Source organism: Eptatretus burgeri, unplaced genomic scaffold, assembly GCF_056783735.1.
Source record: "Eptatretus burgeri isolate ZD-2024b unplaced genomic scaffold, Ebu_testis_v1 Ebu_testis_scaffold_349, whole genome shotgun sequence".
NCBI lineage: Eukaryota > Metazoa > Chordata > Myxini > Myxiniformes > Myxinidae > Eptatretus > Eptatretus burgeri.
Genome location: NW_028222298.1, coordinates 27,832 through 45,480, shown reverse-complemented (window position 1 = coordinate 45,480; position 17,649 = coordinate 27,832). Strand labels below are relative to the sequence as shown.

At 44.9% G+C, this 17,649-nt stretch overlaps 1 protein-coding gene across 2 annotated transcripts in view; it reads right to left on the bottom strand.

The window, feature by feature from the left end:
- Window positions 1-737: 737 nt before the first annotated feature.
- LOC147007285 (putative serine/threonine-protein kinase SIK1B) overlaps window positions 738-17,649 on the bottom strand; it is a 44,432-nt gene continuing 27,520 nt past the window's right edge. For both annotated transcript variants that reach the window (XM_085867425.1, XM_085867424.1), the window contains exons 8-11: window positions 17,069-17,281; window positions 9,494-9,589; window positions 9,277-9,343; window positions 738-1,520 (exon numbers count right to left, since the gene is read on the bottom strand). In XM_085867425.1, the coding sequence (XP_085723551.1) occupies window positions 1,489-1,520; window positions 9,277-9,343; window positions 9,494-9,589; window positions 17,069-17,281 (408 nt within the window). In that variant the 3' untranslated portion in view covers window positions 738-1,488. The remainder of the gene's footprint in view (window positions 1,521-9,276; window positions 9,344-9,493; window positions 9,590-17,068; window positions 17,282-17,649) is intronic.

Sequence of the window (17,649 nt, the reverse complement as noted above, 5' to 3'; positions counted from 1 at the left end):
TAATGTAATTATTCAAATTTTCTGAGAAGGAAAAAGGGGGGACTGTGGAAGGAAAAAATAATTATATTCATGCACTCTCAATTATAATTGTTGCAGGTGCTTTATAAATGTAATTTTTATGATATAAGTCGAATTGGCTGTCAGTTATGCTTCCCTTTATCCAAGAGTCTTTTGACCAAAATGTTGATAAAAGGAATGTCTGAGAATGAAACAACGGGACCTGGTTGATAACACTGCAACTTTTGCCATGATTCTTTCAGCAAGTAGACACGTTTTGCAGTTGGAGTTATTTTTGCCAAAGCTTATCAGCCCCCCCCCCCACTCCCACAAAAACATAAAAATGCGAGGAAATGTAACCTAAGCTTAGTGCAAACCATTGTGGATGTATACCATCTCAGTGGTTTGGACTCCGTGGTACCATGTTAATAAAGGTTCTCTGATGTAAGGTACTCTCGTTGTGGACAGTGTGTTATTTTGAGTAACAGGATTTACATCGAGTCGGTTAACAACAAAATTCCACAACACCCCCACCCCCCCTCCCCGACCCCCCACACCCCTCTCTTCTGACCGGAAGGGAAATTCCAACCATTGTACTTTCTCTTACCCCTCCCCACACACCTCTCCTTGCATCAGATAACAAACTCAAACAATTGTATGAGGTATGTTTGAACAAATCAAAACCATTGTATATGGCTTATCTGAAGTCAACAAAGCTCCATCTGATATCTTGGTACAAACTGTATATAAATGCTCAGAAAAGCTCTGTAACCGAAGACTTCAGCTTGCAACCATGTGGTAGGCTGGGGTCTTCCTTCCATGCATGGAAGTGTCTTCTATTGTACTGGAATAAATGGCTTGTATATGAACTTACTTGATGTCTTTCTTGAGATTGTAGGCCTCGGCCCCCACAGAATCGATGACGTTACAATCAGCAGCGTTTGGCGGCAAACCGACGGCCGGGTCCCAGACGACGTGCTTTACTTACCTAAGTCCATGAGTTCAGGACGTTTGTTCAACTCAGCATTTACGACTTTTATCCTGCCATGTTGTTACTCTGTTGATGGAGGTCATATAGAAATGAGAATATGTCAAATAGTTCATGTTACTCCATCCGGCACTATGTGTCAACGCCAACAATCTAAAGCGACCGGTCTTAAACGCTATCATGGGCACCCAGACATGCCATCAATATGAACTGAGTTGTTGAATGCAGCACAAAACATCCAAAGAAACTACCGTAACCGAGTATTGTGATCCGTCCTGTCCCCCATACCCGTCGTTGACGGATATCTGCTCGTGTATAGTAATGGCTCTTGATGTGTTTCATCAACAGCTCTCACCTGAAACCTCGAAGGAGCAGTGCCGTATGGGCTCCGGTGCGTCTTCAGTGCTGAACAGGGCTCCTGAGGCTACGACGGTGCTGAATAGGCCCTCCTCACAGGCCTACCCCATGGAATGGGACAGCAGTGAACTCCTTTGACTTCTGGACTACAATGGCAATGACAGCTGCCGACTGGGTGCTGGAAAGAGGATTTAAACACAAAACAAAGACAAATTATGACTTTTGAACACAATTCTTAATGGCAAAAGTATTAAATTTTAATGATGTGCACGGAGGAAAACATGTCATTGGTTTTGAAAGTTCCACACGAGGTGCAAATTAAATTCATAATTTTATGCAAAGTTTGCAGACTCGTATCTCTGAATCATGATGAGATGGAGTAAGATAATAATGAAGTGAATGATGCTGAAGAGTGAAGACAATCACAGTGGGCATGATCAAGACTTCACACATAAACCAATGAAAAGTATTAATGTTATGAAAACAATTATGTCTGAAAAGGAAACCTGCAATGGGGCTTCACTGCAACACTTTTGTTCGAGGTGAGTGTTCTGACCCCTTGGTTGCTCGCCTCCTTGCAGTTAAAAATGCACATGACAAACGCAGCCGGAGTGGGTCGAAGAGGAATCTACAGGCTGGCCTGAAAGTCACCTTACCCCTCCTCAGTAAAGCATTCATTCTCATTGACTTCACAAATGCTTCACAAGATATCTAATAGGACTTGATGATGAATTACAATGACATTCATTATCCCGAGCTCGTGAAGCGAAAGCGGGGTTCAGTGATCGGTCCCATACGTACATGACTGCATTTTGTTATTCCCTTTTCTCTCGAACCACTTGTCAGATTGATACGGAATTTTCACCAAAGGTGTGATTACCTATGTAGAATGTTTTAATTATAATTGTGACATCATCATTCATTTGGTGTGGCATCCATATTGGAATTAAGTAAAATGTTTTTTTAATTCTCTCTTTAACTGCTGCATCAATCGACGTGAAGCTTCAAAATTATGATCGAACAGTGATGAGGAATATACGTTTCAAATTTCAACCTGATCGGATGCATGGTCTGGCAGCCAAAGTTATTTAATTTTTTGAATCTCCGTTCTTTTTGAATGAGGCTCACTTGGCTGAGCCTGCATGGGTTTGGGGAAGAGGAGTAGCAGTTGAAACCCGAGTCCTCTTCAGGTTCCTCATGATGACTTCATCTCTGCTTTTTGCTTGTTCGGTTTCTTCTGATGACTCAAACACAGAACTAACTTTATTTGGTGTTCCATTATTTTGAATTTAATTTATTTTTAAACGACAAACTTCCCACAAGAAGAGTTGGCTTGCACCAAGTTCTTCTCAAAACTGTGCAGGGCAAGTATTCTGTGAATACCATTTACTTATTGTGAGGAGTGCACAATAAAACCTGGATATTAAGAGATTAAGAATGAATGCTTTCCTGGGGAGGGGTAAAGCATCTTTCAGACCACCTTGTCCATTGAAGTTGATAACGTCCCTGTGTGTCACAAATTGTTGTTGTTGTTGTACAAAACACAAAAAGAAGGCTATTATGGGAAAGAACAAAACCACAGATACTTGATGTTGGCTGGAGGAGACATCATGGAGGACAAGGGGCAAAATAAATTAATTGAAATGATGATGAGAACCACATCCCAAACACGAACCCAGCTTGGGATGAAAATGAGTGAGTTGAGAATGTCTGTGGAAAGAAAGGTTTCCACTCGGTACATTGCTCGATGTGATCGAGCTCCTTTCCTGTGACAGAGATAGGTGCAATGGAGTGGAGACTGATCCATGTTGAGGTCCAGAGGGTAAAAAGGGAAACCAAACACAACCTTCATTACCTCTGCCACGAAAGGTGGACTGAGGTTATGTTTTCATCTTCGTCTCTGTCTGTCTGTTTGCTTATCTGTCGGTGAGGATATCTCAAGTTGTGGACAGATTCGGGTGAAATTTGGTGGACAGGTTGGGTGTGTGAAAAGGACGAATTTGTGAGAATTTGTTGAAGATCTTATTCCTGATACGACAATTTTTTTGAGTGATTCATCATCATGAGAGATGCAGCCAAAAACTATAAGTAGCACGATATTTCAAAAGGTTGTGGACGGATTATGACAAAACTGGGTGGATGAGTGGGATCTGTGACAAGAGCAAGCCAATTAAATTTTGGTTCATATCCAGATGCAGATCTGTCCCATTTGTGGGTTACCAAACGTAAACTCTTCAGCCTGATGGAGGTATGTGCTCCACCAAGTCCCATTCTAGTTACCACTGTATTTTGGGTTTTGATGTGCACTCCCGCTCAAAAGTTTTAGAACACCCCCATTTTTCAATTTTTACTGAGATTTAAGCAGTTCATGTCCAATGAATAACCTGAAATGGTACAAAGCTAAGCGGTAAGCTGCCAGAGGTTAAAAAAATAAAAGTTTAGGTTACCAAAAACTGAAAAATAATGCAGATTTCAGAGTTGTTAAAAAAGACCCTTTTCATGGAACAAGTAATGAGTTAGCGACTGCAGCTGTTCTGCAGCAATGGAAGTAAATTAAGCCGTGAAAGTTGATACAAACAATTCCTGCAGGTGTCCCAACTTTTGTTGATGAGTTCCAAACCCTCTGTCTGTGTAAAAGCAGTGTTGGAACAGACTGTGTTGCTGCACCCTCATAAGTATTATTTGGACAATATTGCACTGCAGGAAGTCGTATATTACTCTCATAAAGGTGAAAAAAAAGACAATTAACAAAGGAAGACAGACAGACCATTATAACCCTTAAAAGTGTTGATCTTTCCTTGACACAAATTGCAAAGGAAGCCAAGGTGTCAGTGAGTACAGTGTCCTACACCATCACAAGGCACTTGGAAACTGGAGGAAAATCTGACAGGAAGAGGTCTGGTAGACCCAAAGCCACAACACAATCATAAGACAAGTTTCTGAGAGTCAACAGCTTGCGTGATTGGTGGCTCACAGGACAGCAGCTTCAAGCACAGCTTAACACTGGTCGAAGTAAGGAAGTCTCAGTTTCAACTGTGAAGAGAAGCCTTCGAGATGCAGACTTGACAGGTCGAGTGGCAGGAAAAAAGCTCTTGCAAAGATGGCAAAATAAGAAAAAGAGGTTTGCCTGCACCATGAAGCACCACCAGTGGACTACTGAAAACTGAAAGAAGGTCTTCTGGACCGAAGAATCAAAATTAGAAATCTTCGGTTCATCACGCAGGGTTTTGTACGCCGTTGAGTCGGTGAAAGGATGGTTCCTCAGTGTGTGACACCAACTGTTAAACGTGGAGGAGGAGGCGCGATAATCTGGGCCTCTTTTGCTCGATCCAGAGTCGGCGACTTCCACAGAGTGACTGGCACCCTGAACCAAAAGGGCTACCACAGCATTTTGCAGTGCGGTGCAATACCCTCAGGTCTACGCCCAGTTGGTCAGGGGTTTATCCTACAGCAAGATAACGACCCTAAACATCCCTCCGGGCTGTGTCAGAACGACTTTATAAGAAAAGAACAAGACGGTAGGCTTGAAATCAGGGAATGGCCAGCACAGTCTCCAGACTTAAACCCATCGAGCTGTTTTGGGAAGAACCTGATAGAAGGGTGAAAGCAAAGCAACCTTCAAGTGCAACACATTTGTGGGAATTCTGCATCAGTCTTGGGAAGAACTTTCCGAACAATATTTGATTTCCATTGTTGAAAGAATGCCACGAGTATGTTCGACTGTTATATCTACAAAAGGTGGCGACTTTGATGAGTCAAAAATTTAGATTAAATTTTGTTCAACAAAACGATTCCATGATTTTTTTTTTATCTGCAATTTGTTCTATGCCTTAATTTCAGAGGCATTGAAACGTTTAACTGCTTAAATTTCAATAAAAACTGAATAAAATGGGGGTATTCTACAACTTTTGACCGGTGGTGTTCTTTCCAAACAAATATTAATGGCTTAATTAATAAAATTATTTACAAGTTCCTGTTCGGAAGTGTATTCTGTTAAGAGGAGGCATGGAAATGTTTAGGAGAGATGGCAGTGGAGTTTTTAATCAAATTGTTTAACAAAATCTAGGAAAGTGAGAGGATGCCTGAGGAGTGGAGATTAAGTGCACTGGGAATGATTATTAAGAATAAGGGTGATGTGCCGAGCTGTGGTAACTACAGAGGTATAAGTTGATAAGCCTCACCATGAAGTTATGGGAAAGAGGAGTGGAAGTGAGGTTGAGAGGAGAGGTGATGACTTGTGAGCAGCAAGATGGTTTTATGCCAGGAAGGAGCATGACAGATGTGATGTTTGCTTTGAGAATGTTGATGGAGAAGTATAGGAAAGGCCAGAAGGAGTTGCATTGCGTGTTTGTGGATTTATAGAAAGCTTGTGACAGGGTGCCAAGAGAGGAGTTGTGGTATTGTTCGAGGAAGTCGGGAGTGGTGGGGAAGTATGTGAGGGTGGGGCAGGATATGTATGATGACAGTGTGACAGCAGTGAGGTGTGCGGTGGGAATGATGGTCCAGGTTAAGGTCGAGGAGGGATTGCATCAAGGATCGGCTCTGAGCCCTTTCCTGTTTGCACTGGTGATGGACAGGTTGACGGACGAGATCACACAGGAGTCTCCATGGACTATGATGTTCGCGGATGAGATCGTGATCTGCAGTGAGAGTAGAGAGCAGGCTGAGGTGAGCCTCGAGAGGTGGAGGTACGCACTGGAGGGAAGGGGAATGAAAGTCAGTAGGAGTAAGACGGAGTACGTGTGTGTAAGTGAGAGGGAGGGTGGTGGAATGTTGCGGTTGCAAGAAGTTGAGGTGGTGAAGGTGGATGGATTTAAATACTTGGGATCAACTGTCCAAAGGAACGGAGAGTGTGAAAGAGAAGTGAAGAAGAGAGTGCAGGCAGGAAGGAGTGGGTGGAGAATAGTTTCAGGAGTGATTTGTGATAGGAGGGTATCTGCAAGAGTGAAAGGGTAAGTATACAAGACGGTCGTGAGACCAGCTATGTTGTATGGTTTGGAGGAGGTGGCGCTGAAAAAAAGACAGGAGGCGGAGCTGGAGGTGGCGGAGTTAAAGATGCTGCTATTCTCATTGGGAGTGACGAGGATGGACAGGATTAGAAATGAGAATATTGGAGGACAACGCAGGTAGGACGGTTTGGAGACAAAGTGAGAGAGGCGAGATTGAGATGGTTTGGACCTGTGCACAGGAGGGGTGCGGGGTATATCGGGAGAAGGATGCTGAGAATGGAGCCGCCAGGGAGGAGGAGAAGAGGATGGCCAAAGAGGAGGTTTATGGATGTGGTGAGGGTGGACATGCGGGTGGTTGGTGTGACAATAGAAGATGTAAGAGGACAGAGCAAAATGGAGACGGATGACCCGCTGTGGCGACCCCAAAGGGAAGCCGCCAAAATAATCATAATAAGAAGAGTTTACTCTGTTAAGGAGATGTTAACACTTTGCACTTCTGAGCACATATGAAACAAAGTATTTATTTGTTTGACCATGTGAAACATTAACTTTAAAAGGAGTTTTGACCAAAAATGTGACGTGCAGTCATTTTGTAGTTCCATTTTATAGCCTGTGGAAATGTCGTGAGCTTGGGGAATTTAGAGCTTCTTCCAGGTGTGGAACGATCATGCAGGTCCTGGCTTCTTCTCGACAAAGAACCATCTCGTATTCAAACATTATTTCCAAGAAAGGGGTTTTTTGATAATAAGTTTCAGAGTGGGAGAGAGAGAAGAAAAGAGAGAGTGAGAAAGAGTGAGAAAGAGCGAGAGAGCGAGAGAGAGAGAGTGATTGAGAGAGTGATTGAGAGAGTGATTGAGAGAGTGATTGAGAGAGTGATTGAGAGAGTGAGAAAGTGAGAGAGATTGAGAGAGTGAGAGAGTGAGAGAGTGATTGAGAGAGTGAGAGAGTGAGAGAGTGAGTGATTGAGAGAGTGAGAAAGTGAGAAAGTGAGAGTGAGAAAGTGAGAGTGAGAGAGTGAGAGAGTGAGAGAGTGAGAGAGTGAGAGAGTGAGAGAGTGAGAGAGTGAGAGAGTGAGAGAGTGAGAGAGTGAGAGAGTGAGAGAGTGAGAGAGAGTGCGTGAGAGAGTGATTGAGAGAGTGAGAAAGTGAGAGTGAGAGAGTGAGAGAGAGAGTGATTGAGAGAGTGATTGAGAGAGTGATTGAGAGAGTGATTTCGAGAGTGATTTCGAGAGTGATTTCGAGAGTGATTTCGAGAGTGATTTCGAGAGTGATTTCGAGAGTGATTTCGAGAGTGATTTCGAGAGTGATTTCGAGAGTGATTTCGAGAGTGAGAGAGTGAGAGAGTGAGAGAGTGAGAGAGTGAGAGAGTGAGAGAGTGAGAGAGTGAGAGAGTGAGAGAGTGAGAGAGTGAGAGAGTGAGAGAGTGAGAGAGTGAGAGAGAGAGAGAGAGTGAGTGAGTGAAAGAGTGAGAGAGTGAGTGATTGAGAGAGTGAGTGATTGATAGAGTGAGTGAGTGAGTGAGTGAGTGAGAGTGAGTGAGTGAGTGAGTGAGTGAGCGCTTGAGAGAGAGATTTTCACAACAAAGAGAGGTGTGAGAATGTAAAGAATAAAGAGGATGAATATGACAGAGCTGAGAAGAGTAATGGGCTTGCCTTGTGCCAGGCATCATGACATGCACAGGTCGAACAAAATATGTGATGTCATCAACAAAACAAACGAAAATACAGAATAAAATGGGCACAGCTGGAACGAGAAGGGCACTCAGTGGAGCACGTACCTCCTCCCCACAATGCCTGCTCCATGAGAATATTTCAGGCCCAATACATTTTTGAACGTGAAAAGCACTCGGTGGAGCACATAACTCTGCCACGTCATGTCTGATCCACGATAACATATCGGGCCCAATACATTTTTGAAATATGATATAATTGTAGTAAAGCCCAGAGTTGCTCGGGCAATGCCCGGGCTTTCTTGCAAATTTCCTGAATAGCTGTTAGCGGTTAGGGGTTAGGGGTTAGCGGTTAGGGTTAGGGGTTAGGGGTTAGGGGTTAGCGGTTAGGGGTTAGGGGTTAGGGGTTAGGGGTTAGGGGTTAGCGGTTAGGGTTAGGGGTTAGGGTTACGGTTGGGGTTAGGGTTAGCTGTTAGGGTTACGGTTAGGGTCGCTAACCCTAACTCTAACACCAACCCTAACCCTAACAGCTTGGCATAGCGGAGGTAAACAGCGCCCGAGGCAAAGTGGAAATTTGCGTCCCCCGTAGGCCTTAAACTTGAGTGGATTTGAATGGAAAATCCCATGAGGGATATCGATTTATCGCTTTTTTCGAATATCAGAAGTGTTCTGGAAAAAATTTATAGCCAATGACATAAGTTGGACCAAAAGCCATAATCGTACCGAATTTGAATGGAATCGGTTGGAGTTTGTGAAAATGCATCAAAACGAATTTTGAGGGGCCTCGTCAGGAAGACAATAATATCATTAGTATTTGTGCCAAATCTTGTTTCATTTCATGCAGAAACAAAAATCTGATGGTGGAACAAAGAAAGAGGCATGCCGAAATATTAATATAGATATCATTTTTGGCGCGATCAATGGTGAAGAATCACTTTCAAAATTAAAAAATTCTCGTATCCAGATCCGGATTCGGATCTTCACCAAAATCTATCCAATTTTTCCTCGTCACACACTCAACCCGCCCACTAAATTTAATCCAGATCCGTCCAAAACTATATGAGATATCCTGCAGACAGCCAGCCAGACAGACAATCAAACAAACAGACAGACAGACAGGGGTGAAAACATAACCCCTTCACCTTAGGTGGTGAAGCCAACAAGGATAAAGAGATCACAGGAGCTGTGGAATACAAGCCTATTCACAACTGATGTGAAATGGAAGGCAATGATTCACAAGATGGATCCAACGGAATAAATCATGATGTCCGAATGTTGACTTAAAATAAAAGCAGATGCAAAAGATGGCTGCAGTACCTTCCAAACTTTGACTTTCCAGAGTAGTACATGGAGGCTGTTTGACCCAAGCATGTCTCATGATCTCCTGGAAAACATACATAATAACTGACATGTGACATGTAAATGTGCACTCCACCAGGAAATAGCCCATTGCTGTAGATGAGGTGCCACAAGGTACAGTGAAATATACTTCATCAAGAAACCCAAATCGATGAAAACAGTTTGGACCTCTTACCTTTATGGTGAGTCTTCTTGCAGGATCGATGCAGATCATTCCCTTGAGAAGAGATTCACAGTCATCACTGCAGATGTTTGTGTTTTCTGGTACTTCCTGTGGAGGAAACAAATCCATTTCTTACAAAAGTCTGAAACGGTCATCAAAATGTAATGCATTTCTCTGATATATAAAGTTGTACTTCTATCAGTCTGTCTGTCTGTGTTTCTGTCCATCAATAGAATTGGCCCGACTGGTAAAAACAACATCATGATGCATCCCAGAGGATTCCTCAGAACAAATGGAAATGCAAGAAAACATTTTCAAACCAGCAGGGGAGCATGTTCAGAGTGGGGGAAAAACACCACAATACTCTCTACATAAATGTGTATTGTGTAGATCCACCCAGGAGTTATCAGTATCACAAATCATCTACTTATATCGACACGTACAGGTGGTTCCAAAAAGATTGATACAACTTTGATTTCTTCCCATTTCTCTGTTTTTTGAGCCATACCGTTTTCCATTTCAGGGTTTGGTGGAGTTATCATGGTATTTGTTCCCTGGGATTTCTAGCCCCGAAGCTCAACTCTGCCATTATCAGTGAAGTAGAAGACAAAAGTGGTGGCTCTGTGGCATGAGACTAAATCAAATGTAAACACCAACCGGAGGTTCAGCTGGGAATACAACCTCAGAACACACGATGGACCCACATATTGTGCCATTCAACGTTTTCTGAAACATTTTGAGCACAAGGGATCAGTGCACAAGCAGAGCGAGGGCAACAGTGGCAGGTCAACATAAGTAACCAAGAGCCAAGCCAACATCGATGTCATGCGGGATTCTGCAATGGACAGTCCCAAGAAGTCTCACCACTGGCACTTCCGGGAGTTCGGGATCAAGCCAACATCAGTCTGGTGTATCCTCACTCATGAACTGAAGATTTTGCCATCCATCTCTATTCGGCATAAACTGAGGCAAAATAACATGAGAAGGCGACTTGATTTGCTCAATTGGCTCAGTGACAGGAAGGAGTGGTTCCAAAACTGGATCAACGATGAAGCCCATTTCCACTTGAACGGTACCATGAACCGTTCCACATGATGCCGATGTTTCCACATGAGGTACAAAACTGCATTCAACGACACGAGTTCAGCCTTTTCACCAGCCTTAAGAAGTTCAGCATGGATGTCACAGATCCCAGGAACTTTACCCCATTTCAACAGGTTCACCGCAGCTTGTGTTTCCACAACCAAAGGTGGATCACAGTTGATTGGGGGGTCATCAATAGGGACAGTAACATCCTTGACATCCAACTCAACAGCTGGTGGATCAGTCTGGTAGAGCCACTCACAGTAACCGGCCCAGCGGGCCTTCACTTCAGACTCCTCTGTCAAGAGCCTACAACTCTCCGCTCTAACTGCAGTGCTCCAAGGGATGGGCTTGGATGAACGCAATGCGCGAATTCCCCTGTAAGCGGGACGAGAATCACCTGTCCACAGGTGATGCTCTACCCCCTCACAGATTCCTCGCACATAGGCCTCCTTGTCCACCCTCAGTGCACGTACAGTTTTACGCCTCAGCTCCCTGAACAGCTCAGCTCTGCCATTCAGCCTGGCCCTGCGACTCTGGTCAATGGTATCCAGTGTCCCTTGAGAGACAAAATTCTTCTTTGCCTTGCGGTGAGTTCCAAGACATCCACCAGCAACATCAAGGACGGTGGTCTTGAAGGTAATCCATAACTTTTCAGGACCCCCCAAAGCACGCAGACACCCCAAATGTCCACTCAGCCTGTTCGCAAACTCCTCAGCTACTCTCTCATCCTTGAGCTTGCCAACATCCAGCCTCGGCTGGGATGGTACCATTCTGCAGGATTTAAGGTGCAGCTTTAGAGATGCCACAACAAGGCCGTGGTCAGTGTTGAGGAACTGAGCACTCTGGTAGACCCTGCCATTCTGGATCATCCTCCAGCGACCGTCAACGAGGACATGGTCTATCTCCTTTGCCACACCGCCAGCGTTGGAATACCAAGTCCAGCGATGAGCTTGTGGGCGCTGAAACCATGAACCGGCCACCCTCAGTCCATGACTTCTTGCAAAGTCAAAGAACTTCGTGCTATTCTGATTCATAGTTCCTGACCCATGGGGACCAACACACATCCCATAACCATCCCTTTTTGTTCCAGTCGATGCATTGAAATCCCCCAAGACTAGAAGAGAATCGCTCCTGGGGCACCGACCAACCACATACTCGAGCATGGCGGAGAATGTGTCCTTCACGGTGAGGTCACTCACCTCAGTCGGAGCATAGACAGAGACCAGAGTAACGCCACCTAAGGAGGGACAATTCCTCCATCTCATAATACGCTCATTGACCAGGGTTACCTCAATTATCATTGGAGTCAGCTTGTTGGACACAGCTACAGCAACTCCTTGAGTATGGTAACCATCAGAGCGACCAGACGAATAGTAGGTATAACCACCCACCATTATCTCGCCGCAATCCGGTCTTCGAACCTCAGAGAGTGCTGCAAAACCGATGTCCAAATGCTTGAGCTCAGATGATAACAGAGACAGGTGATCATCCTCTCTTAGGGATAGGACATTCCAGGCACCCACCCAAAGGGACCGCCTCGGGTTAACCCAAGGAGACCGCCGTCTGGTGGACGACACCTCAGCACCACTCTGACACACTCTCCCGCAATCTGACCCAGGGATGTTACCCCGTGGTTTCCCTCCTTTCATCAAAGATTGGGGGTCCCGAAGGCTTTGCTCCAATCCCGCCATCCGATGAGCTGCTCGGCGAAGGGAAGCTGCACAGGAGGTACTCCCACGGAGTGGGTTTTCAGATTGTTTTGCATTTGTGTGTTTTGCGGAATGAAGGGTTTTGCAGTGGCCAGAGTGCAAATCCTGCAACCAATCTCAAAATAAAAAAGTAACCCAACTGCAGGAGGACGTCCGCAGACACAGTTGGGCACAAGATATGGATGGCCCTTGGCTCACAAGGAGCTCCTCCGCCCTTTGACAGGTTTTGTTTTTAATCCTGCTGGGTGTCCATATCCAAACACCCTCCTCACCAGAAAACCTGGTGAGGGAGACGGTTTAGTCGCCGACAACCCGACCATGGAACAGGTTAGTACAGGTTTACATGGTACCTCCAGCAGGTCACAGATCTGACCTGACCTGACAAGAAGTTCTCAGAGAGCTGCCTCAATGCTGGCAAGTCTGGCATTTCATTGAAGCAGATGAGCAGGGTTGCAAGCATCTCTCTCTCTTTGGGACTAGTCTCACATATCTCCTGCCCCTGATGTTAACTCAGCCTGTAAATCCTTCAACAGAAATCTGCTCTTTCTCATGCACAGTCATCCCATCTCATCTTCAATTATCCGACCCTTCTTCCCACCCATGGTACACCGATTGCTATGGTGAGGAAGTTTCTCTGAAAAAAAAAAAACTTGCCTTCTTTTCATGGAAGGCTAATCCAACCGAAGGCAATGTCACTGCATTCCAAAAAGCCTGCTTCAAGTGTGTGTCCACTTTCAGGAGAGCCACAAAACAACATTTGTCCAACCTCAAGAATACATTCAAACGTCTTTCTCTCCCTCCTCAAAGACCTGATGGTGCCTTATTAAGTCTGTCTCTGGTGTACAGTATTCTCCCCTTCCATCCCTTCCCTCTCTTCAATTGGCACCATGGCCGAATCCTCATGAAGAGGCCGAATGCCTCAATTCTGTGTTTGCTTCCAAATCTTTTCCCCATCCCCTCAGTCTCGCTGCACATCCTTCCCTGATGAATCCAACTGCTCCTGGATTGTGTCTTTTGGACCTGAGAAGGTGGAGAAGGTTCTTTCAATCCTTGACTCTGACTCTGCTACTAGATCAGATGGTAACAGCTCACGTGTCCAAAAACCTGCTCTGCTGCTCTTGCACATCCTCTCTCTGCCCTTTTCACAATAACATTTGTGCTGAGTCATCTTATATCTGCATGAAAATCAGCCAACATCAATGCATTGCTTAACAAAGGTGCAAAAACTGATCCCTGAACCACAGACCGATCAGCTTGCTTTCAATCACCAGCAAGGTCATGGAATCCGTCATTGCAGTTGATGTGAAATATTTTTCCATTTCTCCATCAACCTCATCTCAGATCACTAGTTTGGTTTCAGACAAGGTCACTCCACCTTGGTCATGCTGCTTCTACTCACCTAACAATGGATAGAAGCCATAAATGTCAAGCATGAGATCAGGGCCGTCTCTCTGGACATATCTGGTGCTTTTGATACAGTCTGGCATTCTGCCTTGCTCTTGAAATTCTCTGCCGATCGCATCCAAGGGCAACTCCACACATGGCTTTCTGACTTCCTCTACTCTCGAAACAAACGTGTGGCTGTCAATGGAATCCTTTCATCTCCTCTCCCTGTCGAGGCTGAAGTGCACCAAGACAATGTTCTGTGTCCAATCCTATTCCTGATCTTCAGAAATGTTCACTCTGACTCTAGAAAAGCCACTTTATCTCGTTACTGATGACTCCATCCTGATCCCTGACATCCCTCATCCTTCAGACAGGAAGGCTGCAGTTCTTCCCTCTCTTCAGACCTTGACAAAATTACAAGCTGCTCAAACACTTGGAACATCTTTCAAGATTAACAAATCTCACATTCTCACCATCTTTCTCTGAAAAGACTGTCTGGCAAACGCTCCTATCTTCTTTCGAAATAACTCTCTTGAGGAACGTCGGTCATTCAAAGAGCTGGATCTCACGATCAGCCATGATCTTTCTTGGACAAACCACATTTCAAAGTTGTCTCCAAAGCCAGCGCCTTGGAAAATCACTGCACATCCTCCATCACACAAAGTGCTTCCTTGGCATACCTGAACTCAAATGCACCGAAAAGGCTTTCATCCGCAGCTTGAAGGAGCCCTGCTGTCCCCTCTGGGCTGGATCCCCTGCCTAACATCTTGCTCAACTTGACACTGAGAACCAAGGCCTTCAAGATCATTGGAATTACTCACGATGAAGCTGACTCTATGGGCCTATCACTGCACCATCACAGAGAGGTCGGTGATCTCTGTCTTCTTCAGCCTTCTTTCTGGCATTGCACCTTCTGTTCACTCAATCCCTTCCCCCACCCCAGATTTGTGCAGGGCATGCACAGTCCACCATCAACCTCCTTCTGGGAAAATTACCTAAATTCAGGATAACTTTCCACCTCCACTCATTTGTTCCGCTTTTTTTTCTTCTTTTTTCCACACTGATGGAACCACTTTCCACATTCTCTTCAATCTCATTCTTCTATCCAGATCTTCAAGACAGATGTTCATCAACATTTCAGAACGTTTCGAATCAAAAAACATATTTTCTGGTCTCATTAACCGCACCCCCCCACCCCCTTCCTCATGCCAATCCCTTCTCCTTCCAAATTTCCACTTTTCCCTCCTGAGAGTTTTTTCTGCATCCATCTTATTCCTCTATTTCTAAGTCTCCCTCTATCTTGGCCTTTAGTTCTGCTGTTGGTTCCCCGCCCTCCCTCCCTCTTCTTCACTTGTCCTGATGGAAACAGTGTGGTCCACTGGTACTCGCTCTTCCACGAGCTTCGACTACGTACACAAAAAAAGGCTGAAAGCAATGTTGCTGAGTGTTCAATCTTGGCATCCTTTTGTGGGTATGAGTAATACAGTTTCCTGTCAGAATAAAATGAACATCCCTTGGAGTCCTGACAGAAAAGAGGGAATCAGGGCCCTGAGAGAGCGATGGAAATAAAGTAGCAGGACCACCAGAGGCAAGGAAGGGAGCATGATTTTTGTGTGTCAATATGCATCTTTTCAGTGCCATCTTCACGTTCTGCATTTGTCCTACCAGCAACATAGGCCTTCCTGTCGATCCCAGCCCATGAGCATTAGAATACGAGGTCCGTCAAAAAAGAAATGGGACTGACTTCACGGAAATTTTATTCCAAAAAAATATATTGACGTCACAGCTTGTCCCCTTCAAAATAGTTTCCCTCCAGTCTCACACACTTTCCATCCTCTTCATACATGCTTCGATGCACCCCCGGAAGGCTTCTTCTGGAATCCTCCGGAGCTCCGTCATCACGGCCCTTTTGATGGCCTCCACATCAGGAAATCGGGTCCCCTTGATCACCCCCTTGAGTGTGGGGAAAAGGAAAAAAAATCACAAGAGGCCAAGTCTGGTGAATAAGGGGGTTGCTCCAGAGTTGGCACGTTCCTCTCTAACAGAAACTGTCAGATGCTCAGGGCACTGTGAGCAGGGGCATTGTCATGGTGGAGCACCCAGGCGTTGTTCTCCCACAGATCCCTCCTCTTGTCCCAGACTGATCTCATGAGGCGCCGGAGGATTTCCTTGTACACGTATTGATTCATTGTTTGCCCCTGTGGTAGAAATTTGAAGTGGACGATGCCCTTGATGTCAAAAAACGCGACGAGCATCACCTTGACCTTCGACTTCAACATGCTTGCTTTCTTTTGTCTTGGTGATGCCGGACTTTTCCACTGACGACTCTGCTGTTTGGTCTCGGGATCGTATACGAATATCCATGATTCATCGCCAGTAATGACTCTCCCGAGCAGGTCTGGATCGTCCTTGAGATGCTCGATAATGTCTTGACAGACAGTCACTCTTTGCTGTTTCTGGTCCTCGGACAACAGCTTGGGGACCATCTTTGCGTACACCTTGCGCATTTGGAGATTTTCAGTGATGACGCTGCAGACAGTGTCCTTGTTGATGGAAAGTTCCTTAGCAATCATCCGCACCGTGAGTCGACGATCTGCGCGCACCATCTGCTTCACATGCTTGATGTTGGCTCTTGGCAAGAAGCTTGGCAAGAAACTTCAGATTGGCTCTCTGCTCACGACTCATAACGCGACGACTCAGACGAGACAACGTGTAAAGCACGACCTGTAAAAACATTACACCATGAGCGCAGTCAACCATCACCAATCATATATATTGCTGGAATGTTGTGAAAGACTGTGACGCAACTCGTTCATTCAAGTGTGTAAGTGGAGTACATCGCAGGCTCAGTCCCGTTACTTTTTAGACGGACCTCGTACACCTTGGGACATCGCAGAAAGCGAAAACGGTGAGAGGATGAAAGGGGGACGAGGTTGATGATGGTCACATGAGGGCTGTAGCTTGTCGACCTTCATCTTGGGGAGGGTGAGTCCAGTGGGAATTTAACAACATTAAAATAGACTCTGCTCTTCATAATCTTGGCTTCCTGTTTCCTTTGCTCATGGTGTGGTTAACACTTAACATCTAACTATTCTGGGGACATGGACTGTATTTATCAAACTGCAGAACATTTCCACCCTCTCCCAATGCCTACCCGCCCCTACAACCCACCTATTCCCATCCACAGTATCTATGATGGCACATAGGAATCCACCATTGTCAAAAATGTCAAACCAGTCAATCAAATTGGTTATCAGAATTATCAGACAGTTTTTCATGCTGGTATGTTGTTTGAAAAAACAATTCTGATTGGTTACAGTGAAAAAGAAAACTTCGAACAGAACGATCAAGACAATAACAACGAAAACTTTGACAAAGTAGTGAAACTATGAGTTCCATTTCTCACCTCTAAACCCTTCAACAGGTGCTTGAGTGTGATCCCAAGTGACCAGATGTCAGCATTTGGTCCTTCATACTCCTTAAATTCATAAACCTCAGGAGCCATGTACGCCAATGTCCCAGAGAATGCAGAGACCTTCTGCCCTGGAGTGAAGGTCGTTGCCAGGCCAAAATCTATCAGCTTCACCTCATGATGGCGACTGTAAAGTACATTTTCAGGCTGGAGAAAAACAAATTGAGAAGGTAAGGTGAACATCATGACATGGATTATACTTAAATGAGAATGGCACTTGGAGGAGTGCAGACCTGTCAGACTGAACAGTTTACGTTTTGTATCGCACTGACAGGCTGGATCTGGATCCAGACCTTAATCAAAATCTAATCAACTTGTTCTTGGCACGAACTTGACTCATCCACCATGTTTGGTCATTTCCCTTCCACAACTTTTGGAAATATCGTGATACATTCCATTTTGGACCGACCACTCGATGATGAAAAATCACTTGAGAAAAAAAAAAAAATCATATCCAGATCTGAATCGTCATGAGAATGTCACTAATTTATCATGGTCACACACCCAACCTGTCT